Source organism: Manacus candei, unplaced genomic scaffold (genome assembly GCF_025592945.1).
Source record: "Manacus candei isolate 608988 ecotype Guabito, Panama unplaced genomic scaffold, ASM2559294v1 h1tg000042l, whole genome shotgun sequence".
In the NCBI taxonomy this organism is placed as follows: domain Eukaryota; kingdom Metazoa; phylum Chordata; class Aves; order Passeriformes; family Pipridae; genus Manacus; species Manacus candei.
Window position 1 is genome coordinate 3,687,162 of NW_026138090.1, and position 27,906 is coordinate 3,715,067.

The following is a 27,906-nucleotide window of genomic DNA, read 5'->3' on the forward strand; positions in this document are numbered from 1 at the left end:
ATTCCTTTGAATCCCTTTTTAAAACTTACGCCAGGTTAGCCACCTTCTGATTTTTGGGTGCCTATAAACTTCAAGGGGGCGACTCCAGTCTATGTTTAGAGTTCCAGTAATTTCATGCTGATGTTCCCCTAGAATGGGGAAGTCCAGGCTATAACCCTTTCTACCAACCTTGTAAAGAAGGTTTCCAAAGTAAGAACCTCCCCAAACCTCCCTGCAATGAGCACAAATGCAAAAAAAAAAAAAAAAAGTAATTTTTTGCTATAGTCACATGGGTTTATTCATGCTGCTTCTATACTTGGTTGCTTCCTGGTCCGTCAGTGTTTTGACATGTGTCTGGCTTCTGATATGTGCAAAATAGTCTTATTGACTTCCCTGCCTGGTGCAACTGTTCTTCAGATGCTTTCCCTTGCCTTTTGAAGTTTCATATTTTAACCACTGGAACTTAAAATCCATTTATGTTCCCTCATTTGGACACAAAACTTCTGATTTTGAGGATGCTGTCTTGCTTCTCATATTTTCTCTTGCTCAGCTGCCTGGCCTGCCAGACTTCTCTGGTTTTGGAGTTATACCTTGGGCATATATTTGCTCTGTGTTTCAAACATTGATGTTTTTAAACAGTGCTTGTGCTTCCTGCAAGTTTTCACTCTCCTGGTTCTGTCTCCCAGGACATTCTCACTTCTTGTTTAACAATTTTGCTAATTTTTATAATTATTCTTTCAAAATTAAACATGACACTGAAGATTTAGTACAGTGTAAGAGGTTATACATCCTTTCCTAAGAATTCTGGTTTTGTCTCATGTATATCCTACCATAGGTTGAGAGTTTCTTGCCATGAAGAGTGAAGGGGAATCTAGTTCTTGCAGACTCCTTTTGCTGATTGTTTCTAGCCCCACTCTCTAGTACTGGTTTAAAAACCATTCACTGTATTTGTGATTAAAACCCATTATGTGACATGGGAAAACAGCTGGTTACTTAACGTGTTTAAAATGTGTTTCACTAGAGATTTATGGAAAGAAATTATAGAGCATCAAATTTAAAATGAACAAAGAAGAACACTCTCATATGATTTGTTCTTAGTGGAGCTTAATTCCACAGGTGACTGAAATTTAAAGTGTAAATGGGTTGGAGAAAATGAATTACACAGATTAGTAGACGACAAGTACCTGAATTACACAGATTACTAGACGACAAGTACCTAAAACACGATGGGTCAGTGCAACTGTGTCTTGAATAGAGATCTTTTTCTGCATCACTGGCTGCTGGAGGCTGGAGAGATAAACAGGGTGAGAGGAAGTCTTATACTACTTAAGGTTTGTTTCTTAATGCTCTTTCTTTAAATAACTGTTAGTGGCTATTACTAAAGAAAGGACCCTGGGTTGGGGAAACCCTGTTGCTTCTGTTAAGCCTTCTTTGCTTTCTTCATGTCTTCCTTTAACCAGGTAAAAAGGATACGCTTCATGAGCAAACCACGTGAGTTTACATTTCAGGAACCTCAAGTCTCTATTTGTTTGGAATGAGTTTTCATTCACCTAGAAATGGAAACATTTTAATGGGAAAAGAGCTTTGTTTTAAAAAGAGCATAAAGTTTCAAATAAAATTAGACTCTTACCCCTTGCAGAAAGCAAAACTGTTTTCCCCAGTGAAATACTATGTTTTTTTCTGCTACTCTAACAGTTCTACATACATCCTTTTGACCTGTCATGTTTTAATGGACTCAAAGGTTATTTTTTCATGGTGAACCTTCCCATCTGATCATGGTGGGGAGAGATGCTGTCTCATTTTGATCTATTCCTAAATTCCAGGGATCAATTTATGCACTTGCTGTCAGCATCAAGTGTCCAACTCATCCTCCCCTCCAAGCCCTTTCAATGACAGTAAACAGAAGCTCCTCAGGAAGCCAGATTTCTGGAATTTTTTTTTAGCTTTTCTTCTTTAATCCACTTTTAACCTGTTCTGAATTCTCTGCAGCCCATCTCTTCTGTGGGCTGGTGTACCAACCACAGCACATCTGTACCATACACAACCTGTGGCAGCTTTTACCAGCTGGACCATGCACAGCTTGGCTCCTCAGCTCACTGCCAGTGGCCTGTCGTTTGCAGTATTTTTGGGAACTGACTCTCAGATAACCTTCACAGTGCATTGGAAGAGATGTTCCTGCAATCCGGCTGTTCCTTATCTCTCTGCCGGTGTTCTCCTACAATCCTTTTGGGGTGCTTTAAGGTTCTGGGGTGCATGTCACCTGGGAGGATATTATGCTACTTCCTTTTTATTCATGAAATTATGCAACAGCTTCCAAAGAAACACAGGAATTATTGCTGTCAGGTTTGAAGAGCTGTGTTCCCCTCTTCCCACCCTCATCAGCTCGTGGGGCATGTAGCAGTGCCTCTCATCACTGCTTCCAAGGCATGGGTGGGGTTATCTGGACCCACATGGAGGCTGAGAAGAAACAGTGGTGGCGATGTCAGTGTGTGTGTAGCATGTCAACCCGAGATGGAAATCAGTTCTGAGAAATTTCATTTTTTAAAATAGGCAGGGCGCGTGGCAGTCATCTCCTAGGAAACTCGGCATTGTATTAGGAGACTATGATGTGCTGTGATTGCATTTCAGACAAAGGGAATCGGCGTGGCTGTCAGATTGTTTCTGGTGAAGTTTTCCAAAACAGAAGGACATCCCTTATGCAGCAGCTGGCTTTGGTTGGTGTTCATGAGCTGGTTGAGGCACTGAGATGGTTGCCCCTGCGCTGTTGCTGACTGGAGGATGGGAGGTGAAGACTGAGGCACGAGTAGCCCGGCTCTGCCGTGTGTTTTACTGTGTGCTGGAGCTGTGGGCAGCTGAAGTCTATCATGGCTCTAGTGAGTTAGATGAAGCTCAGTAGCAGAAGCTTGCCCAGGCAGATCTGGAGGTCTTCACTCTTCATCTCCTCAGCAGCAGAGTTGGTAAATACATTAGTGATTCTTTTCTGTGTAGACTAAACCACTTGCTATTAAACCAGGAATCTGAAGACTTTTTATGGATAATGTGACAGAGATACTGATGTTAGTCTCACTGCTGATGTCTTCCATGGACCTTCTCAATGACCAGTTGCTTCCATGGACCAGACTGAACTCTTTGGGCGGGGAGATCTATCCTCCATTCAGATGACATACAGGAAACACCAGCACATTTTCTCTTCTGTGATTCTCTAACATGCTCAGCTGCTTTCATGCAGATCTGTGATGCTGAAAGGACTCATTCCCTCATGATTCTGTCTTCTACCATTATATGGGCAAGGCAGCAGAAGGCAGGGATGACTCCTATCCCCAGAGGACAGGATTGCTGCATGGGTCACTGACCTCTGTTCTTAAAAGCATGGGATAAACCCAGAGGATTACTGTTGCCAGGCCTTGTAGACTTCCTTCTTCATCCAAATAAATGCCTGGGCTGGGCATGGTTTGGATGGAAGCTGATGCAGCTTCTGATTCCTCACATCTCCTGGGGAGTTTCATTTTGGCCAATTCCTGTATAACTCTGTGACATCAGTGAATGTTCCTTCAGAGCAGTGTGGAGGCTCATGACAATGAGTTCATGGGAGGAGAGTTGTGCTGGTGCTGAATCTGTTCTGCAGGTAACTTCAGTAGTCTCAACACAGCACCTTAAATATGGAGCAACACAGAAATTCCTCATCAGCAGAAGCTGAAAGGAAAACCCTCTTTGCAAAGACTTTTTTGAGTGAGAAGGACTGAGGCTTGCACATGTGGATAGTGTGTGGCAACTCTTTTTGCAGAAGTATCTGTGAGTTTCAAAGTCCCTGGTAACTTTGTGTGCAGTTACGCTGAAACAAGCTTTGCCAGCATGTTTATTATCAAGCTTGCCCGTTGCTAGGCAAATAAGTTTGCTAAGGTTTCTTAATGTACCTCAGCTCAGACATGAAGCTGCATGCGGACACGTGAGTGAAGAGGCTGGAGAGTACAAAAACAGATACTCTTCTAGTATTTTGAGAGGTGGCCATTGAAAGTAAGACTGCAGATGGAGCTCTGAATATCCTGCATTGCCTTTTCCTACCAGAGCTAAGTTCTGAGCTGCAAAGTTATTTGTATTCCATCGTACTGAATTGTTTCTCTCTCTTTCTTTTTTTTTTTCTTTTTTTTTTTTTTTAATTCTAAACTATGACTTGGAGTGGGCAAAGATAAAAAATACACATAATTTGTAGTCCAGATATTTAAGATGAGTATGCAGGACTGGCTGTCTGGCTGAGACAACAGGATGCTAACAAGCCAATTAGAGTTTCACAGAGGCACAGAAGGGCTCTTACACAATGGGAATTGTTCAGCTGTGCTTGTGACAGCTCTGGACCCTGTGGCCTCCTCTTTCGGTGGCTGCTCATCACATTCATGGAGGTGCTTCCTGACTAGGGCTGTACATCTGGTCTAAAGGATTAAACTGGAAAAGGCGGATCTTAGGAGATGTGCCTTGATTTCATGGTCTGGTTATCTAATCTAAATTTGTTCTTAGAATAGGCAGGAACCATGCTGTGATCATCCACACTAATGTCTGGTCATCTCAGATAGTCTCTTTGACCAGAGTCATGCAGCAAATGGAATGGAGAATTTTTGATTGACAGGGTTTAAGGATCCTACAGAGTCACAGTGGGCTGCCCTCAATATATTTTTGGATGTGATGTAAGCATCTGTTGGAGATGCTTCTCAGAGTACAACAGGAATGGACACTTCTAGATCATGCAAAGCTCCCAGCTTTTAAGAAATTACGTAAGAAGAATCACAGAATTGTTAAGGGGGGAAAAGACCTCTAAGGTCATTGAGTCCAACCATTAACCTAACGCTGCCATCCTCACCACTAAGCCATGTCCCCTGCTGTCATACTGATCCATTTAGTTCCTGTTACTCAAGTCCCTCATCTGTAGTGTGGCCAGAACAGCTCATGAAAGATGGGGTTGGTGTTTGAAAGTCACAGGTCAAGTGATACAACTCTTTGCCTGTCACCACTGAGAAAGACTACCAGAACTGATATTGTGGCTTTATTTTATAGAGATGTAAATGCCACCCAAATGAATGAGGTGCTGTGCAGACTTTTGCAACTTGGATCTGTGGAGGTCCAGACACCTTTAGACAAAAATTCCTGGCTAAATGAAAATTTGCCATGGTTTAGACACAACGGCAAAGCTATTTGACATTTAGACAGGGGCTAGTTCCGTCTTCATTAAAGAACTCTTTAGAAGGAACATAAAAATTGTTCCAGGCAAAATCTTGGAGAATGCCACGGTGTGCCAGATCTTTTCTTAAGTTTCCATGTGGAAGAAGAAAAAGAAGAAACATGCTTTTTCAAATTGGTGTAATCTGCTTTATACGACCAGATAAGATCTCCAGAAATAATAGACCCTGCATTTATCAGTGTCAGAATAGGGAAATGCTTTGAAAAAAAATAATTATGGAGATCACTTCTGCCTCAAGAAAGGTTTGAGGTCATTATTAGAAGAAAAAAAGGTTATTTTCTTGTGAGAATGCTGCCATCAGATAAACCCTGGGAGACAATGAGCTCCTTTTGACTTAAAAAATGAAAGTGGAAAAAAGGTACTTAAATATTCACTTTGGAAAGAAAGTGATCATCAGTGGAGAGAAAAGACCTGCTTAACAGCTCATTTGTCAAGTATATAATGGAGGGAAGTTTTCAGCACAGAGAACTGCACGTTTTGCTTTTAATTCTGTATAGTTCTACTGTGACTGCCACAGACAATGTAATATAAACGTTATAGGCTTCTAAAGACAATACTTCCCTTTCTGATAGGGGTCAGGATTAATCAGAAAGGAGCAAACAGTTCAGGAAAGAAGAGGATTGCAATAACAAACATGACTGGGGATCTGAGCTGGACCAGTTTCCCTTTTTAGCATCCATGCATCACTGTCTCAGAACAGACTGCATAGCGTCCTATTAAATTAGCATACACCAGGCAGCTAAAACAAATTAGTGCATCTCAGAAGGGGAAGAGGTTCTTCAGAATCTTTTCTTTTTGGCTTAATTTCTGTGCTTTGTGGGGTTCATTCATCTTTGAATCCAAGTTTTAGGGCACTGAAGCCCGTGTGCCTCATTCTGCTCTGCATATGATGGCTTTTCTTGCCTGGTACTCTCCTTGATCATGTGCTTTGGTGCCTGGAGTGTGTGTTGGAGTGTCCCAAGCACCGTGGGAATTCCCATCCGGGTGGCTGGGAGCCATCCCAGCAGTGCTCTGCTCTCCTGCCTGCATTACAACACAGGTCTCAAATTGGCATTTCCCTGCTGGCCCTTAAAGCTGGAGCTGAGCTGGCTCGTGGGGGTGAGCAGGGAGAGGTGTTCAGGGTGCAAGGGAGCAGTGTGGCACCTTTGCTGGTGCCTCTCAGCATCATGTTTGAAGGAAGGGAAGGGAGTTCCTCAGTGATAAGACTTGCTAGTGGTGTGTGCCATGCCCTGCTGTGACCTTGAAATTCATACTAGAGTAAACTAATTTCAACTACAGAATGGTTTAAATAGCTTCCAGCAATTTTTCCTTGAATGAAAATGATTGTTGCTCATTAAGGATGTGGTTGTGTTCTGGTGAAGGTGGTCCAGGGGAAGAGGCAGAGTTGTGGAGGAAACCACCTTGACTATATTGTTATAAATTCATGCTTTAAGATGTGCTACTTTTTTGTTGTTTTCTGACTTCATAGAACTATCTTTCCTCTGAGTAGCTTTCCTTTAAGTAGCTGACATGGAGTTCCAAACTTAATTCTAGTTCTTTTGATGGGGTCTTTTTTTGTTGTTGTTGTTGTTTTCTTTCCTCCCCCTGAGATTATAAAATACTGAGTAGCTAAACCGAAAGAAATTATGAGCCTCAAATTGTCATTAAAATTCTTGCAGCTGACTCTGGTGACAAAAACTGTCAAAACACTAAGCTGTTGTAATTGTAGATAATAGTACCCAAGGAAATGGAAGTTAAATCCAAACAAATAGAAAAACTTTCAGGGACTACACGAGATGAAAGCTTTTGCTGCTCATTCTCTCTCAGCAAGTCACCCTGCAATGGTGGGAGGAAACCAAACTGGTTTATAAGGAGGGGAAAGAAGCTCTACCTGCAGTATGATATCGTGGGGTGTCTCTGTAATGGTCATGGTTATAAATCCCAGCAGAGATCTTGGTACTGCCGTGGTTACTTTGTCCCAAATAATTGTGTTAAAGGGGGAGCAACAAAGTGACTGGAAAGATTAATCTGGAGCTGGGGATGTGCTGCCCATTCCTGGGCACGGTCACTCCCAGGGTCCTCTCACATTGTGGGGAAGTGTGTGGTCATTGAAGGACCCCAATGGTTTTAATGTAACCTAACTTGGACAAAATGCTGAAGGTATTGCCATGGGGCAGTGGCTCAGGGCAGAGAGAAACATGTCAGTGCTCCAGAAAGAAGCTCCTTGCTACAGGAGCACCCAGAAAAGGGTACTTTTCCCCCTTGCCATCATTTGAGTGTCCGTCAGGCTACAGCAACAGCATTTTGGCACAGTGGGAAGTGCTGTTTATCATCAGTAATGGGATAATAGTAGCCCCACCCCCGGGCATCAGGCATGTCCATGGGGTCATCCCTTTGGGTGGGGATCAGGATCAACCCTGGAGAGGGGAACCAGGGTCAGACACAGCCCAGGGCAGGGCTGTGTGGTGAGCAGACATTCACTGGGCCCCAAGGTAGGAAACAGCATTTCCAATTGTGGCTGGGTGACTTAGTGGAAGTTAAATGAGTAGTGAGGCTAAAAATACCAGTGTTAATACAGTGATCCCAGTTGCTGTGCTCTTGCCCAGGCAGGGGAAGAATTGCCATAGAAGGGGCTGCAGGGCTGGAACTGTGTGTTTGATGAATGAAAATAGCTAGAAAAAGCATTTGTGCTCTAAAGAATGGATGGCTGCAACTAGATTAGTCACTGTGTTTCTTTTCCCATAAATTTATATCCAGTTCTTGGGAATGTGTAGGGATATCTGGGTTCTGTACAATGTGTGACACAGTCCCCAAACCCTTTTCCTTTCCTCCTGACTCTCTAAAAGCACCTTCCACACTTTGATTTTATTAAATTTCCACTCAGACATCACTGAGCTATTGAAAATTACATTGTAAATTAATTTTCATGCAGCTATTGTCAATACAATATTGTCATTGATGGATGTGATTTCGGAATGAAAAACTTTATTTTCAGCTTTAGTTTGGGTTTATGTTGGGTTGTGCCTGGATCATGTGTGAGGAGAGTGAAGAGGTGTGTACAGAAACAACTGAGTAGAAAATTTAAAAAAAAAATAGCCTGAGCTCATCCCTCAGATCTGAAAATGGAATTGAAGATTTTTTTTCTTACATACTTACCTCTGTTTGTGGTGCAGTGCAAAGTCACCTTTCTCTGTGGAGTCAAGGAGCAGAATTTGAGTGTGGTTGCCAAGGCTTCACTACAAAAATTACCTTTAATTTTGTTGGTCTCGCTTTTACTCAGTCTCCTGTCTCAGGATGATCTTCACGGTGGACATGGTATATTTTTCAGATGATGAGTGTTCGCTACTTTTTTTTCCATGGTTTGGCTGGGGCAAAGTACACACGGAAAACCAACTGTATCCTAATTAAGAACATTAGCTATGTGCAGCCTGAAGATGTGAAATCTGTTTCCTGGCTATGTCTGTTGATTTAGTGTGACAGAACACCTGCTAATGCAGTGGAAAACTGCTCAACATGGAAGTCGAATGGAAAAAATGAAGTTTTGTCCCCCCCATCAACTCTTTGTCTTCATTTTGCCAGTATTTTTGTGACAGCAATTTTTTTGTTGAATGAGAACAGATTTGCTGTCACAGTATATGCTGTCCATTGTATTTCAGTGTTCATATTAAACTGTAGTTCAAACAGAAGAAGAAGAAAGTTATTTGTTCTTTATTTTGCTTTGATCTGCAGGATAGCCTAGCCTTGCTGCCATTGCTTTCTCATAGAAAAGCCAGTCTGTTTGGGTATGAATCCCATTCATATTCCAGTGTAAATCTTGAAATTCTAATCTTTAAATCTAGATCAAGTAACTGAATGAGAAATAATTTAAATGAATTGAAACTATAAAAGATTGTCATCCCATAGGGTACTGCATGGTCCAGGTGTGTGCAAAGGAGTGAGAAGTCAGAACACCTTAAGTGCCCTCTAGAACTGGCCATTATCTCAGTGTCACCCATCAAGTCCTTTAACCTCTTTTATTTCTTGCGTTGTTCCTAATTCATATAGAAATGATCTAAATCATAAAATTATTCCATGGCTTAATTAGAAGTGTGAAAAGAGTAGTTCCTCTGGGGTAAATGATAATGTGGTCAAAGCTTTCAGAAATAGGTTGTTGCTGCACATGTATTTTGGCAGCTAAAGGTGGTTTCATTTTGCAGAAGTTTCTCATTTACCCATTTCCACCACTGTCCTACTTCCTCAAAACCATGATACTTTTTTATTTGTTTGCTATAATCTCCAAGCAGGACAAGGAAAGTTCCTGAAGGATCTTGAAGCCCTTCTTCAGAGAGGCAAAGAGTGGGTTCTGGGTGTGTTGGAAAGGTTGCAATTACTTCTTTTTCATCTGAAAGGAATGGAACATCCCAACCATTGCAGACACTTTTAAAATCGTAACTTTTAATCAATTAACCTCTTTCCTCTATTTAAAAAAATCACAAATCTATATGAGAGTGTGAAAATTCTTTTTGGTCCATATTTTTGGGGAGGAAGAAAATAAAACTCCCCCAAAAATTTTCACAGAGAAACACCTTCCTTGGTATTTCACAGAATCAAAAAAATCCTCATTTGCTTGTGTCCTTCACAGAAATCCTGTTTTTCCATGCATGACATTTTGGTTAAAACCTCATGATTCAAAATGCAAGATTGACCAAGAAGGTTTATGAGTCTCTTTTAGGCTCAGCATGATGACAATGGAAATACAAACATATAGGTCAGTTCTTGGGAACATCACATAATTATAAACACCATGTGGTACTTGCTAGGAGAAGTGGGGTTTTAATCCAGAGCCCTCTTTGAGCTGCAGACCTGTAGCATTCTGGTTGCCTAATGTCTCCTGTATTATTTTTTTTTCCTTTTTATTGTGTAACACTGTTTGATGATGCTTAATGGAAACCATTCCCTTGAAACAAAAAGTCCTGTCACATTGATCGTGTAAAATGCAATATTTTCAGAACCCAAACTTCTTTACAGAATTTTGTACACAACTAATTTTTAGCCCTCAATAAAGAATTGTAATAAATTCTTGGAGATAAACAGATTCCTTCATTAATCATGATTTTAAAGGCCATAATAATTCTTTTTAAGGAAAAAAATTTCTTCTTTAGCAAACCTGCCATGCTGGTAGTTCTGGGGAACTTTTTTGCGGAGGTGGGGAATTTGCTGTAGGATACGTTGCAGTTAGCATGAAAACAAGCAGCCTTGTCTTTCTGACTTTCTATCTGTTATTTATCTATTAATGTGTGAGCCAAAAGGGGTTTAGTGGAGGCTGGACTGAGCCATTAAGGGTGGATGAATTCAACTGCAAGTCTGAAATGATGGTAATTGCTTGCCCATCTATTTGGTATTATTTTTGACTCTTCCCTGACTCCAGCAGACTCCAGGAGTCTCTTTGCTGCCTTTCCCCGCTGATGCTCCCTCCTACCATTTCTTTCTTCTTGCCTTATGCATCTGAATCTCTATTTAACACTTTGATCCCTATCTGCATCTGTTCCCTCCCTTCTCTTTCCTTCCAGCACTTCACTTAACTTTATTTTGTGCACTGACTTGTTGCTTTGCCCCGCTCCCTTGCTCTGTGAACACAGGAGCATTTACAGTGCTCAGGATAGTGCAGACTAAGTCACATCTGCCTCCTCAAATCACCCTCTGCCTTCCCGGTAGATCCATCCCAGCTCTCTCCCTGCATTGCCCAGGGGCTCTTCCCAGCACCAGCAATTTTATTCCATGGCCTCATACAAAAATCAATGTAAAATAGTGTCCTGTCAGTGCCCAGGGTTGACATGCGAGCAAACATTTTAGCTGAGCTTCAGCTTATTTCATGCTTTAATGAGAAAGGTTGTTAAGGAGATATAGCATTGGGTTTAAGAGTATCTCAGAGCTTCCCAAAAAAATTTCATTTAAATTCACAGGGGCTTTTTCCAGCCGGTGAAACCCATGTCTATCCTGGTAAGCAAAGAAAGAAATCCAGCAAAATGATGAAGCCAGCTAAAATAGAGTAATTTCCCAAAGCTAGCTTTCTTGCACAGAGGGATATAAAGGGACTTCCATCATTTTGTTGTCTGAAAACAGCAATGAAATCCAGATTGAGATGGGAACTCCTTGTGTTTTTATAATATCATAAACACTGGGAGAGCTGTGTGATCAGTAAAGGACTGGTATGTGTATGCTGCTTCTCACAGCATTTAACTGAAGGCAAAAAGCTTGTTCAAGACACAGGTGGAGTGAAGTGCAGTGTTGAAAGCTTAAGCAGATGGGACTTAAGGGGTTCATGAAATAGAACTAGGAGCAGCCCTGTGAGTTTCAGAATGCTTTGGTCTGTAACCAAAACTGGTAAGCACCGAGAGGTCTTAGGGTTTTCCAGCAAAAGGATTTTATTGCAGTTCTGGTCTGGCTGTCCCAGGGCTGAAGGTCAGGATGAAAATTTCATTTGGTAAATAAAGTTACTCGGACTGTTGATAAGAGGAAACCAAAGAACAGGTCGTTAAAAACACTTTGGATGGTTTATTTGTGCAAGCCCTTTGGATCACTTGGGTGGATCCTAGACTGGAGCCCCTGATGCTCTGATGTGCTGTGGTAGATTATACTCAAAGCAGGAAACAGTGAATCATTCTAGTACTCAGTGGCATAAATGTGGTCATAGTCTGTCCTTTTTAGTAAAAATGATGCAAAACGTTCTTGGTTCAGAGGTTCACTGCCCTGTGTAGACAATCTGTCAAACATCTGCCGTAACAGCGTGCAAAAGTCTTTCTTCATACATTCCTAAACTTCCTATCACTATTTCCCTATCACTGCTGGCTGCAAAAGCATTTCTGAATAAGCAAGCACTTTCTTTCCAAAGCATCAGTCTCTTCCTTTTGCTTGTCCACTTATCCACAGGCTTAATGATTCATTTGGCTCTTTTGCAACTCAGGAACCGATGGTGAGGTCACAGCCGCCTGGTTGTGTCATCGAAGTGCATGACAAAAAAGGAGGAGGCTGGCCAGGAAAGGAAATGCTTTTGTTTATCCATAAACATCTAGATAAGCAGAAGTTGTGGGTAATGAAAGCCGGAGAAACTTGGTGGTAGCAAAATGAGGCTGTGATCAAACATGAAACTTTTAAGAGCAGGTTAGAGTGTGGTTGGGTTTGCTCAGCATGCTCCTGAGAATTTATCAGAGAGAGCTATGTAGGAGAACAGAATAATCTGCTGATGAGGGGAATTATAAAAGAAAGAGCATTTTTATTTTGTATAAACAAAATATGGTTTGAGTTGGAAGGAATTTTAAAGATTCAGTACCATGCAATGGGCAATTCAATACAATACCACACCTTCCACTAGACCATATTGCTCAACCTGACCCTTCATTTGTCATCGGGTTAGATAAGTCCTTGGACCTGATCTCTCTTGGACAAAGTGGGTGCTTCAGGAGGAGGTTTTGGTGAATAGGAGCAAAGATTTGCTGTTTCTTGTCAGGCCAATGCTCTCTCTTGCCCAGTACCTTGCTGCTAAACAAGTTCCAGAATATAAGAATGATCCTAATGTAGCACAGCAAAGTCCAGAGTAGCAGTGTCTGAGTGATGCTCAAATGCTCAAAAAACTCTTAAAACCAAAAAATGTGTATACAGCACTGACTGTAACATTTTCCTGGCCTCTTCTCAGTCAGGTCCAGATGCTTTGAAGTAAGCATTGAGAGTGCAAGAAACAATACACTGTTAGGAAATAACCTAATGAAGGAGAGGCATTGCCCACTCCTGGCAATTAGCAACTGGCTGCTGTGGTGATGTTTCTTTATTTGTGTAATCCTCTCTGGGGTAACCATAGGGAGGCTGCTATTAAGGCCAACGTTTGGATTTGTGATTTAATCTAATTCTTTGGCTTTAGTGGTTACACACATCAGTTTGTGTGGTGGAATAACTCTGCATACATAGAGGAATTCTGACTCTGCTTTCCCACCTGAGTCAGGGTTGAGCCAACATGAGGAGATGCTCTGGGCTGCCAGGGAGGACCAGAGTGGGGGCCCTGACCTCTTGTGGTGACTGAGGAACCAGGAGCACTCTTGGCAGTGGTGTATCTCAATCCTAGGGGCTTTGTGCTTCTAGGTGAATTAAACCTCCAAAAATCTTGGAAAGGGGAAAAGTACATCATCTGCCTAGTCAGCAGCCAGGCTGTGGTCCATGCCCCTGTGTGCAGAAATGGTACTTTCTCACTTTCAAGCTTTGCTTATATTTCTGGTGGACTATGCTTTTTTTATAAAATTGTTGTATTTGGTAAACCTTTAATGTTTTGTCTGAGTGTAAATGTCTGCATATGTTTGTAAAGGCAAAGAAAGATGCTCGTCATGCCATTGCTGTGATTAACAAGAGCAGCTTTCAAAAAACACCAGAACTATATTTGATGGTTGTGTTTCAGTGAACAGCTTTCAAAGAAAAAGCACCACTTTAAACCATGGCTTTTCCTTTCTTCTTTCAGGGGTGCATTCTCCGAAGTTGTTTTGGCTGAAGAGAGAGCAAGTGGGAAACTCTTTGCAGTCAAGTGCATTCCCAAGAAGGCACTGAAGGGAAAGGAAAGCAGCATAGAGAATGAAATTGCAGTGCTCAGAAAGTGAGTATCAGACCTTCATTGCTGCCTCTTTGCTTCAGTTAGACTCTTGCATTTAAGGAGCAGGAACAGTGATTGACAAATGTGACTGATAGTTTGTTCAGCCCGTCACTGGCAGACAAGATGACCCGAGTTTAAATGGTGCTGAAAACATTTTGAGAAATGCTCTGGTTCTCTTTTGTGTTAATGCAACCAACTGACTGCAAAGTTGGAAAGAAGAGGAGTTAGGCTGCAGTAAAGTCTTTGATGCTTTAAGAAGTCCTTATCCACTAATAATATCAGCAGTTGTGTCAAGGGCTTTGAGGAGAGTAAGAGCAGGTTATAATTTTCAAATGCATAAAACATTCTGTATGCTGACTGCTCTGAAATTATGACATGCTATGGATTGTCATAGGAGATGGTGGTAACCTGTGCCATGGAGGGGTACCTCTGCCACTTCTGGAAGGAGATTTACCGGGGTTGTCCACAGTGTGAAGTTTTTCCTCACTGTGGCTGGAACATATGCATAACAAAAAGGCATTTCACAATTGCTATGAATTCCCTGTAGTCATTAGAGGCTTGATCCTTATCTCTTCCTCATCTTACAGATTCATCTCACCTGATTTGAGACATTTGGATCTGAACTCATCACCCTTGACTTTCTTTCTAGGAAATGGAGAGAGATTGGTCACTGTAGGATTAGTTCATGTAGTTTGTTTTAAACTTCTAAAAGTACCTTAACTTCTCATTGAGTTAAAGGTAGTACAATTATATAGAACTCTATGTTGGACTGGAACATTGATTCCTGCTGCACTGCTGTCCCGAGTGGGACTTCTTGCCTCAGCTTTTGGTCATGTCAAAGCTGATGGCCGATCATGTGGGCACTGTGTGACAGAACAGATCCTAAAATCTACCTGGATGAACTAAATGCTCAGACAGCCTAAGCCAAAGGAGCTGGTTCAAGGGCAGATTCAGCCACCTCAGTAGACAGAGGGGATCCTCTTAAGTGGAGGACATAAATGGGGCTCCAAAGAGCTACAAGCATTTGTAGCAGTTGCTTTTCCATTGCTGGGCCCACCTCAGGTCAGTACAATGTAAACCCAGTGACAATTGCAGCCTGTTGTCTTGCTGTGTAGAGTTATTGAGAACCTGTCATAAAACTCCATAACCAGATAATTATGACCAATAACCACAGCTTGAAAGTCTTTATGTGTATGGGTTTGTCCCCTGGTACTCATTTGTGGGGTGTAAGAGCAGCAATATCGACATGCAGTAAGAATTGCCTTGCATCAGCCTTGAACCTAGGCTGGTAAAGCAGAGAAATCATTTAGATTATTTCTTGCTTCTTTGTTGTGAAATGTTTCTGTTCCCTGCAAACAATTTCCTGAGAAACCAGGAGGCAGCACCCGGACTTTGCTATTCCAGCTGCAAGGGCAGGAGAGTGAGTAGGCGGAAAATTCCTTAATTTCATGCAATTAGATCTACTCAGTCTCTTGTCCTATGCACGTTAGGACCTTAAAAGAGATTTTTCCTTTTTTTTTTCCCCCCGGATTCTTCTACTTAGCTGTTGCTAATACAAACTTTGCATGTCATTGCCTTTATTCTGAAAATAGACATCCTTGCTTGCAGATGCAGAATTGAATTTGTATGTGCCACCAAGGAGACATTTAGAAAATAACAAACTAGATCTACATACAGTTGAGGAGATATCAACCTGTTTCTCTGTTCAATGAATTCTCTGCTTCAAAAGCTGTCAGTAAAAATAGATTTGAGGCAGGTTGAATGGATCCTGAGCATCTGTTGCTAAGCTCCAAAGGTATCTAAGTGTCCTTGCTTTTGTTTCTGAAAACTTAACACTGAGTGGGGAAGGCTAATTTGTCTGATGACTGGGTGGGATGCCAGAGCTCTGGGCTGCCCTGCATAGCTGTGAGGTGGCCACAGCCTTAATGTGCCATTAAGAAGAACCTCTTCTAAAGGGGATGTGCACAGAGCATGCCTGGCAGGAGGAATTGGTCCCTGTGCCCTGAGAGGAAGGTGTAGAGACGCAGGGGATGGATGCAAAGCAAACGTAAATGCACGCATGTGTTTCCCTTTCTGGTTTTGCATGATGTCTTTTGAGGGTGCTTAAACTCTGATGGGATAAAAGTCCCAAAGGACAGCCTGCCTAGCTAAAATGCAGGCAAACTCCTTGTGATCCGTCAGAGTGGGATCTCTTGTCTGACACTGGCCTTTCTCCCCCTTTGTTCAATCATTAGATTTTTGTCTTCCTTCTGATAAGCTCTGTGCTTTCTGGCAGATATCTGTCAAATGTTGTGAAAGGCAACTCTCATTGAGTTCCCCTGGTTGTGTGTCAAATGGGGGTCAGCTGGGGGATCTTGAATATACTCCCTGCAGCTTCTGCCAACTCTTGTGTGAGCTGCTAATGCCCCTGTGTGTGGTGAGCAGGTTTTTAGGGACAGTCAGTGATTGTGCTGGCGTGTCTAGGATCAGTTCACACAAGTGCCACCTACACTTTGCATCCTCAGGCTGCGCTGGTGAAGGTTTGTCGCCCTGCCAGTCCTGCCAAATCATTCAGATCTGGCAGAATCAATATGGAAGAAAGTTTGAATTATGTTTTGTGTTGAGGTCATATTTTAAATAACATTTTTTAAATTCAGGATTAAAAGTCTGTGCATGGAGTACTATAGGCAGTAGACTCTGGTGATGAAAGCATGAATCCAGTGACCAAAAGCCTTGGGTCCCCTCTGTCTGCCGCTTTCCTTCTATCACAGGAGTTATTGTCTGTCTCAGTATTTCTTGTCTGTGAAACAGCCTTTATTCAAAAGACTTTTGAATAAACAGTTTTACCTGCATTTATTTTCCTGTCCTTTCTTGTGTCAGCAGACATTGAAGAGTGGGTGTGACAGGGGAGGTTTCTGAGCTGGGCTTTTAGTGTGAAAGAAGAACTTCTGTCAGTCCTTCTGTGTGTCTGAACTAAAAAGCTGTTGGAAGTATTAATCCTATACTCTGTGTAGGGGAAGGTCAGTGATCCCCATGTGAAGTACATGGAAGGTAGGAGATTTTATCTCTCTGTCTGTGGGCTCGGATGCTCTTGCTGCCAAAACAAAATGACACATTTTAGAAGCGATGTTCTGCTAACAGAGGAGAGAGCTGCCAGCCAACTGATCTGCATGTTTGTGTGAGTGCCAGAGTGAATCATGCATACTCCATAATTCTGTTTTTCCAGCCATGGCCAACAAATCTGTTCTTAAAAAAGAAAAAAGGCGGGAGAGCCGTTAAGTCAATATTTACGCCTAGCAACCTTAACAGGGTTCTTCCAATATGGACTCTTTTGTGTCCCGTGGAAATCCATGGCAACATTCCCCGAAGACTCGGATGGGTGGGGACGGAGTGGGAAGGAGCTCTCTGTCGAGTGCTGTGCTGGGAGAGATTGAGTCTGCAGTTAATCCAGGAGCCTGAGCCTGACAAAGCATTTAAGCATGTGTCTAGTTTTAGAGAATTATTGGTTCCAGTGAAATTGGTGAGGAGGCTGAACTCACCTTGCTGAGCTCAGGCCTAAAAGAAGGCTTCAGAGCAGGGTGAACGTCCCACTGGACAGCTGTGTTTGGTACCATATCTCAGGAGAAGAGTCTTCTTAATGTCTTCAGTTAAGACATTAAGACATGGAAAACATACTGTGGTTTAGAATCTGTTTGAGGAAGAAAATGGGATCTCTAGGACAGGGCTATCACAGCTCCATTAACTACCTGGCTGTGGGGAACAACAGCACACAGACGCCTTTGTGCGGCACAGACTTTTTCTGACCTGGCATGTGGGGAATTTCATAACCTGCCCTGAAAACAACTGTGTTCTGGTTTTGAGCAGAAAGAGAAATGTGATCCTTTCTATTGTTTGCTGTAGAATAGCGGAAATTTCTTCCACTTATGGTAATTGTGCAGGTGTGAACACGCTGAAAGAGGAATCATCTGCTAGACAGGTTCCTGAGGGAAGTACGTGGTGTGAAGAGTTGGGCTGTGGAGAAGCAGCAATCTGAGGTTCTAGTTAAATAGAAAAAAAGAAAAAACAATGCTTGTAAGAGTCAGGGAGAAACATGCCTGATTTGCTTGTTGATTTTGTTCTGGGTTTTTTTTTCTTAGCTACACCATTATTTATAAGCAGAAACTCTCTCTGTTACCGTGGGTAATACCTGCACAATCATACAGACTCAGTGCTGAGTCAGAGCAAAGCAAGGGAAGGAACAATAAACTGTGTGTAGCCCTGCACCCAGATGTATTGATTGCTTAATGGCAGTAATGTGCACATGAAAGTGCCTTGTTAAGCAATACTATTTATCTAGTAAATCATACTCTGCTTTAGATAGTTTCTGCTGAACAGGGATTTTAAAAATAATTTCTAAACTACTTAGGTATCTCTTATGCTCTCCCCCTCCTCTTTACTCTCCTAGATCCTCCAGAAGAGGCACTGTTAAATTCCTTATTACAAATCAGATCCATGTCTTATTGGGGTCTGAAGCTACTTTTCCTGTGAAACAGCTTGAGGGAACTGTTCCTAGCAGGTCAGCTAAAATTCTGCTGGTGCTTTCCATTGTTGTTTCCTTGGAAAACAGGGGGATGGGGTGTTCATGCAATGATTCGTGCCCTGGCTCTGCCTCACTCCTTGAATGCCTGCACCTACAGCCAGGAGCTGCTGCTGTAATAAGAAGGGAAAGAGGAGGGGAGGCATCCTCCTGTAAAATCTGGGAGCTCAGGGCTGTACCCATCACAGAGCTAAACAAAAAGCAGCAGTGAAAAGTTTTCCTAATGTGGGTGAAAGTGTGGAAGCTCCTGCTCTCTCATAAATCAAATGATGGTCAAAGGGGCCCCGTGCTCCATCCTGGAGGGCAGTGCAGTACCTGGTGTTAAAGAGGACACCCTCGATAACAAATGTGGAAGAATCACTCCTTCTCAAGATTTACATGAAGGCTAAAAGGATAATTAAATAAATCGAGCCTTTTTGCTCCTTTTCAGCAGCCCATTGACAAGATCCCTGTAAAACCTCTCTGTCCCAGGTTCCTGTCTCTGTAAGGCCCCATCCCTCCGGAGCTAACCCCATAGCCTCTGGGAAGATGAATCCAAATTTAGTTTTGAAACACATTAGTTACCTCTTATTAAACTCTTCTGTGCAATTTAACTCAGAATCAAAGGCCACACTAATTCTGAATAAAATTGGCCATGCAGAAGTTTAATGTGCCCTAACATAAATTCTGCCATTTAATTAATTCAGATGAATGTTCTTCAGTGACTTTCTGGGACAGGCCCATCTATTCTAATCTTTGGGTCAAAAAATACAGCCCTTGAAGACCCATACTCCAGTTTCCCAGTCTGGAGGCTCTTCTGGTGCCCACTGATGTTCTCCTATGGTAATTATTTTTCTGTATGAGGTCACACAGTTGAGTACTGGCATAAAAGTGATGGTAGTTAGATTGCGTAGCTGATGCACAAAAAGCTATGGGATTGAATTTAAGGGATTAATGACTAATTACTTCTTTGCACCCCAGAAATAAGAGCTCTTTTTACTGTCAAGAAATGGATGGAATGGGTAGGGAAGAAAAAAAAATTAAAAAAGCACTTGTCATCTCTGTCTGTCAGGTATCATCTGATGCTTTACTTACCCTGTAGACTAAATAGGCTTTCTGCTTTTTTATTTTTTCCCCTATTTTTTCCCCTCTCTGAATAATGGTGAGAAGATAGGCTGCCTCAGCAAGAACTGGAGAGACAGCTGGTTGTTATATTAAGTAATCACTTTCAGAGAAAGCTTTTATGTAGATTTACTTGTTAAAACCTGGCTTGCTCATAGCACTGCAGTTGCGCTGGAGTGACAGAAGGCTGACTCTGCTCTCCCTGTGCTGCCATGCTCCAAGCCCTGCCAGCTGCAAAATCAGGGCATCCCAAAAACCACTGGGGCTCTGAAACCCCAAGGATGACTCAGGGTGCTCAGACGTGGCCACCACTTAAGGGGTGATACGGGGTGGTGCCATTAATGATGTTGATGTCAGTGGTGGAAGGGTAGGGCCTTTCCAAGAATATATTTCCTGGCACCACACATAGGTATGCTTCATCACTGCCCCCAGCATCTTTTGGGCTGATCTGGATGCCTGGTGGGACCTCAGTGCCTGCCCATGGAGCTGCCCTTACTGTTCTTCGTCAGGCATCCCTGCTAGGGAGGCAGGCAGGCTTGGAAAGGAGCCAGGATCTATAAAAATGCTTCAGGGTAGGGGGACAGTTGGGCATGCCTGGAGGCTGACATCAGCTTAAACCATGAGATCATCTCCTGGATCAAGGAGATGCAGACTGGATGAATTGCCCTTCTCCAGTTTCAAGCGAAAAGGAATATGACCCTTTATATGTGGATATGGCACAGGGTAGCTCTGCCTTGGCACTAGCAGTTGGCTCCTTGTTAAGTAAATCATTCTTCTGCAAGGAATTTATCCAAGTGAAAAAAACGTGAAACCTGAAACAAAGCTGACACCATTCTTGATCACTAAGATGCTGGAAACTTTTCGGGGAAGGACTTTGCAGCCAGGACTGCCTGGATTGCATTTCATGCTAGATTAGATGTAAGCAGATGTAGGGAAACAGATCAATGCATCCTAAAAATCCTTAAAATACATTAAATGAGAGAGAAAAAAAATCCCCTCTGAAGTTGTAAACACAAACAAAATCCTTTGTATCTTCTCTGGTCTTGCACAGTTCCATCTACATGCAGTGTGCTGGATCTACCTTCAGGGATAGTGTGTGGTGTTTCTGTGTCTGAGCCCCCTTCATGCTCTGCATACCCAGACAGTTGTGTTCCTTCAAGGAGGTTATTGTGGGCTAAGTCATTTCTCTGTAATTGCTGGGTGACAACACAGCTGTCTTCTCTTCTGGGTGGTGATGGTTTACCAGATCTCCCTTGCATAACTGTTGTTCTTCAAGGTCACCCCATACCCTGACTCATCTCAAAAAATGGCATATCCGTGTTGGGAGGAGGGTGCTGGTCAGAGGGGATAGGAGCACATCATCACTCAGTGTGCTGATTTTTAAAATAATTCCGTGTGTTATGGAAGAAACAGCTGCTTTCTGAAATAGTTGTTCTAAGATGGGTTCAAGTTAGCAGAATGGCTTTGTCAGCTTTAGGCGATGTCTGCTTCTATGCTACATAGAGTCATAGTACATCCTCAGCTGGAAGGGACCCAGAAGGATCATTGAGTCCAGCTCCTGCCTCTGCACAGGACACCCCAAGAATCACACCATGTTCCTGAGACCATTGTCCAAACACTTCTTGAACTCTGTCAGGCCTGGTGCTGTGACCACCTCCCTGGGTACCCTGTCTTATACATAGCTGTAATAACAAAGCCAGGGTCCTTTCAGAGCACTTAGCTGAAGAATGAGAATATATCCCCTATTTCCCAGTGCTTAATACTTGGTAAGATGGTTACAATTGTGTTTCAGTGGTACAAGTATCTGATTATATGTGCCATTTTCTGTTACCTAAAAGGAAAGAATTGTTAAGATGCATAAAGACTCTTTAATAAGATCTAACAGTTCGATAAAGAACTCAGCTTTATATCTGGATGCATGAGGTCTGCCTTTGTTACATTCACATGTTTAAAGCTAAGAGTTACCTCATTTGCCAGCACACGCCTTCGGTAGTAGTGAAAGCATTTTCACCAGTTCTTGCAGCTCAGATCTTCAAGGATGTGTTCGTGCCTAAAAGTGGCTAAGGATGTACTTCTAGGTGGCTTCGTTAGGCAAAATACTTCTTCTTCTGTTTTCTCTCCCAAGATTCTTCATAATATGGAATGCTTTGTCCGAAACTAAGTCTGTTTTTCTTTTTTCCATGGAAGTAATTTTTTTCATTTGGAAGACATATGAAAGGCCATTTAAAGGTCTCATGGCATTAGCAAAGTGAAGATGTCCTTGTCTAAATATTACCGACCTGTTGCATTTTACCTGTATTCTCTAACTTTGTCTTGAACTAGAGGAATTCAGTGTTTTGTAACAAGCTGTTGTGATGTGCTGGTGGAACCAGCTAATTTCTAACCTCAAGATGACCGTATTTTGATGATGGGTAAGGTTTCACATGCGTAGTCCAAACACCTCAACGGATAATCCTTTATCTTACTTTCATGCTGTTAAAATTCATGGCAGTAACTCATAAAATTCTGGAGTATTTGCATGGTGAAGTAGAGTTATAATTTGTGAAACACTGCATGAAGGAGAATAAGTAAATGCAAGGTAGGAATCATCTGGCCAGCTGGAAGCATCCTCAAGGTACACAGCTGCATCTGAGCTCAAATCTCACTTGCAGTGGAAATCATCAAATATGCATTTCTAAGTAGATCAGAATGTACAGGGAGGAAGAACAAGTATTCCAAAAGTGTCAGTTCAAAAAGGTAGAAACAGAAGTCTTATCAGAAATGACAGTTTTCGTGAGTACTCCTTGTCCAAAGCAGTTGTTTGCTCATGGTTGCATGCTAAAATGCTTTGTGAACACAAGTTGCTGTATTTTTGGCCTTCATTATATTAAATTAGACCAGTAATGTTGTCAGTGGGCAGGTTTTTCTCATGTAAGACACCAACAACTTACACGTCCTGCTTTCAGTTATAGAAGGTGAATCACGGTTAAGTTTTGTGTCTCATTAAGGTAATGAATCCAGGTGTCTTAAACCAGAGTTTGGTGGAAGGGGGATGGTTCTGACCACAACAAAATCGGGAAATATTTGCATTTCATCCCACTTTTAGCTGCACTGGGTTAAACCTGACAGCAGCCTCTGTGTTTGGAACATATCCAGTACATCCTGAACTCACAGCTGCATAAATTAATTGGTATTTGACCAATTAAGTCTGCAGCTGTCAACTGTGATATGTATTGTTTTTTCTTATAATGCTTACTCATACAACACTTTGTTTGTGTTCACTAGGAGTTTTGAAGGAAAAAAATTTTTTTAAAAATTAAATCTATAGGGATGGATTTTATCTTTTAAGAAAGATAGACCTACAAGACACTTATTTAGTCTGTGGGCTGCCCTAGTGATCAGTTTGACCAAGGAAGCAGTAATGACAACTTTGTTCCAAATTAAACACTGATTATCTTTTTTAAATCAGAAATTCTAATTTTTTAATTGTGCCTTATTTTCATAAGGCATTGGCTTAATCAGAATAGATAATTTTTATACTGAATTAAGAGTGGCTGTACTAGAGGATTGTGCTTCTGCAACTATAGGACTTTAAACCTATTAATCCAGCCAGGTTTCAAATTAAAGCCTGATATTTTCCATGCTTCCATCCATATTTCCATGTCTCTGGCTATCATACATTGGGCTATATTGCACAGCTCTTAACTTTCTGTAAGTGCAGAAACCTGTTTGTTTTAATACTGACAATTTGTATTAGTAAGTTGGGTATGAAATAATTTCCCTAAGGTTAGGTGACAACTAGCTTTTGCTTTTACTTTGCCAGATATTTTATCAAATGAAAATTGTGGAGCATTACTTTAAACAGGGATGTTTTTGCCTCCTTTATTACTCCTTTTTTTTCTCCAGGAGAGTAGACATGGGTGAATTCAAGCTTTCTTAGGGATAATATGTTCTCCTTTGAAGGCACTTAAAAATATAATTAGCAGAATTTATTTCTATTTCTTGAAAGTTTGTTCAATAATTTTGAGAAGGGATATTAGTAGGAAGCTTTCACAAATAATCTAATATATATTATATCTCTATACTGAATCAAAACCAACTGACAAATGCATCACAGTGAACTGTGCCAGACATGTTTTTGCACACCAGCACTGTCTCCTTCTGAGATTAGTCCAAGATTTCCATATATAATCCGTTTGGTTCCCACCAAATAGAATAACAACCTGCTTCAAATATCTTCATACCTTTGTGATATCTCCTGTCTTGGTTGACGCACCAGGGATTAAACTGGGACCTTTCTGGACTTACACATACATATCTTTACAGCCTCAGCTAAGCAGCCATTCCTGCAGGCTGCTGGAATGGATTCAGACCTTGGTGGAGTGGGCTCTCAGTACAGTAAACTCATGCTGAAATACTTCTTTTAAAAAATACACATCGGTGTGGGGCTGTTTTTCAGCTGTTTGAGACTTTTTTCCCCCCTCCACCAAAAGCAGAAGAGTTCACATGCAGCAGCAGCATTTGGCATAATATGTTTTGTCGAGAAGCATCTCTCCAGACCAGAGCAATCTGGTCACTCCCATGTCTGCTGTAAACTTCATAATTAGAAGAGAAAACAGCGGCTGTTCAGAACTTTGCTCTCAAAAGGGAGAGGGGTGGATTTCTAACTGAAGACAAAGAGGAAAGGACTTTTTCATTATTCTGGTTATGCTCTCTTATGCGAGCCACAACAAATATGACACGATCCCACCAATATGCAGCTTTTATTGGCATTTATACAGAAGTGCCAGTATGCCCCTTTCTGTGCTACAGTAATACTGATGGCTGCCTGCTTTTATATTTACCACAAATGGGTTGGTGGGAGGGAATCTGAAAATTCTTGTGAAGTTCGAAACTTTTCCTTCTGTGTTTTTTTTGTGTACATGAGAAAATTGCCATTGAGTGAAGCTGCTGTGTGTCCCTCAGTGTTTATGTCTTGGAGGCATCGTCCTTGCCATTTATGGTGTCCAACACACACGTCCAAGCCATGTGGCATCAATGTGGGTAAACGAGCCCTCGTCATTAACAAATAGACATGGGTAATATGATCTAATGCTATTCTGGTCAATAGGAAAATTCAAAGTGGTTGAACTTGGTTACATGACTCCACGAGGCTCCCTTGAGAATCTCAGCCCAAAGCAAAAGGGGAAAGAAAGCGCGAGCTGAGGTCATCCGTGTGGATTGCAGGGCTTTGTCTGGTGCAGTCATGCAATATGGACTCAGGGCTTTATACACAGCAGAGGTGTTGCATAGCCCCCTTCCCTCATTCCCAGTGCCTCCTGAATTGCTATATCTAGAAAAAGGGCCATAGCCCAGACCTGTGGCTTCACTGTTCCAAAGGCGGTCACTCCTTCTTCGTGGTCTTGTAACTCAGGCTCAGCTGAGCCAACACAGGATCCTGCCTTTTCTATAGAGCTCTGTGCCATCTCTGGATTATCAGTGGGAACAGTGGGTGTTCTATGGTGTTACTGCTGATTTAGGCTGCTGTGCCTGAGGCCAGACTTCAGTCTGCAGAGAGAGAATCTGCAGGCACTGACCATGTCCCCTCTCCTCCCTCCATGTAGCTATAGAACTAGAACAAGGGAATCCAAAACACCACTTCTGTGAGAGGATGTGGAACATGGTCTGCATCTTACCCAGTGGGGTTTTCTCCTGCTGGTATCATTAAGTTGGTTTTCCTTCTAGAAATTGGAAGATCAGGCAAGAGTTCTTCACCAAACTTCACCCTGAAAGGATGGGGTTGGCAAGTAGAGATTTTTCTCCCCTCTTTGCTCTGATTTACTATTAGGATGCTGAATTGCTGATTTTGTTTAAAGTTCCACCTGCTATTAGAACCATATGTTTCTCATTTTCTTTCTTATGATGACGTAGTTTGCACTCTTACCCGAAGCTGTTTTCTTAATAGGACCAACTATATTTGGAATCACTCTGAATTGCTCTTCAAATGGAAGACTGATGTCAGTATTTCTGGCAATTTTTCACTATTTTTCTTTCCTCATAGATGAGTGTTAAATAACGATTCAAACTGGGAACACCTACACCATTTTATTTTAACATGGTTTGATTTGTTTCGTTTTAGTGCTCTACATGCTCCTAGAGTAGCTGGTATAGGTAAACATATTAGCAGGATGATTTGTGGAGGATTTAGTAAATAACCAAAAGAGTATGTCAGTGAGTGTAGAGGGTTGTGCTTTGCATCAATTTACACACAGTGAAATCTCATAAGGTTTAGGGATATGGTCCTGTGTTGACTCTGTCACATCCATATCTCAGGTGGACTTGAGTGGCATTTTTAAAAGCATCTGCATAGGACAGTGATCTGGATCTCATTTTAGAGAGGTATATTCTTTTGAGAGGGAGCACTCAGCTCGGTCTGCTGCTGACCTTGGCCTCACACCATTTGGAAACCTCTTTAAGACTCTCTTATAAAAAGCAACACACCTTTGTCAAGAAAAAAAAAATGGGACCCAAAGTGCCCAAAAGCTTGGGCTTGTTTTGGACTTCGTGTTTCAGCAACTTGAAACTCTGTGTTTAATTCTGGAAAGAGAAAGTCACTCACCTGATCTGACCTTCTGCATCAAGGGGGCTGTCTTATTTCATCTTTTTATGCTGCGTGGATCTCGATAACAGGATTTGACTAATGCATGGTGGTTAGAAAGGTAGCCAGGCTTCGTGGGAGTCTCCTGCTTGTACACTACAACTCCTTCAAAAAAAATACTCTACTATTCCCATTTGTCTGGGAATTTGTCAGGGTTTAACTTCTATTTACTTGAGTTTGTGTTTCGTGATATATTAAAAGATCTGGTGTTTCTTTAATTTTCTGCCTGTATAGGTCCCTGTTTTGTGGAATCTCTCTGTTTTTACTAAGCAGAATTGAGTAGGATTCTTCTTTATAGACACCCTTGGGTACTTGGAGAATATTTTGGATATTCCTCATGTATACTCTGTAGGTAGAAGTGTTCCCATGGCATACAGTGCTTTATGGGGAGCATGGCAGGAAAAAAATTGCCTTTTTAGAGTGGGGTAATCCTGAAAAGACCACTTGATTTGGCAGTAATTCCTGGTGATAATCCAGATTTTATCTTCATTTATTAAATCCATTTATTCCCCTTGTAAGTTTTGGTTAACTGAGAGGTAGAAGGAGCTGATTTTAGGAGCCCACCGACATCCTGGGGATGAGGCACAGCAGGGACCCATAGCCAAGGACATGAAATATATGGAAACAGGGCAAAAGGAGGGGATTTGATCGGGGAATCAGCACTCTGACTGCTCTGCATGATTTGTGTCCTGTTTTTAGGAAAATTAAAGAGCATAAGCCCAAGAGCTTATTCTGGAAATGGCTTTATAATAATGGTTTTCAGCCATTTGAATAGGCAGGTACCTAATTTTTTTTCCAGTAGCAGAGCCAGCTCCTGCACAATAATTTAATTTGAAATTCATGAATGATGGATTTACTTTTTTAGTTATCTTTTACAGAGTCTGTGAAGCCCACAGATTCCCAAGGGTCTGCACTTCCCTGGGTGGAAACCAGCCCTCTGAAACATGGAGGAATGAAAAGAAACTCTAAAGAAAATGACAGGAGAAAGAAGAAGCTAATTGTGGCAGGTGAAAGCTGAAACAGAGGAGCCATGCTGGGTGCCTCCAGTAGCAGTACAGTTGTGCAGGAGTTAGTATCACATCTATTTTTCAGGAAACCCACGTATATTAACTACTTTTTTCCTAATAATACTTGAACTTGCAGCATTTTTAATTAACCTCCCAAGAATCTCAGCCAGCCCTTGCCTGTTGCTGTGGCTGTGGCCACTCTACAAGAGAGAAGATGGTGTTAAGGGATGTTGGTGTCACTGAGAGTGCTGGTGTTTGTTCTTGGGCCTGGCCATGGTTTCCCTTCTCCAAAGTGGATGAAGAAGCTCAGAAAATACTTTCTTCTGAGCCTATTTCAGAGTAAACTTTTCATTTGAGGGTCCTAAAGGAGCATCTCTTCCTGGCTACCCTTCCTGACATGTGCACCAGGGTTTGTTGGGTGATGGCACAGTCCCACTGAAATAACATTTATGAAGCAAAATTGTAGCCCTTACCCAGTTATATAAATATCAGCATTTGGCACCGTTATACAGAGCCAAAAGTATTGCTGGGAGAAAGCAGTTAATTAAAAACTGCTTTGCAGGGCTGTGCTTTTCCTTGTATTAAAAATAAAGTGGAACACTGTGAGCAGTTGGTCTTGCTGTTTTATAAACTATTTTCCTCACACTTTCTTCTCTTTACTTTTGATAATGGTGAGGAATTATACTGCTTATCAAAGAAGCTGGATTGAGTCTGCTATGGTAGGATCAGAAGCTTTTTCATAGCTCTGCCAATAGGATTTATTTGTCCTGTAACAGAGCAAAAATGCTCCTTGCTTGGGATCATTCCACTTGTAGTAATCCCCCCTTC

General features: G+C 41.9%; 1 protein-coding gene across 3 annotated transcripts in view; it reads left to right on the forward strand.

Annotated features, from left to right (window-relative positions):
• Positions 1 to 27,906, forward strand: part of CAMK1D (calcium/calmodulin dependent protein kinase ID) — a 216,708-nt gene that overhangs the window by 79,038 nt on the left and 109,764 nt on the right. For all 3 annotated transcript variants that reach the window (XM_051795201.1, XM_051795202.1, XM_051795203.1), the window contains exon 2: positions 13,671 to 13,802. In XM_051795201.1, coding sequence (XP_051651161.1) covers positions 13,671 to 13,802 — 132 coding nt within the window. The remainder of the gene's footprint in view (positions 1 to 13,670; positions 13,803 to 27,906) is intronic.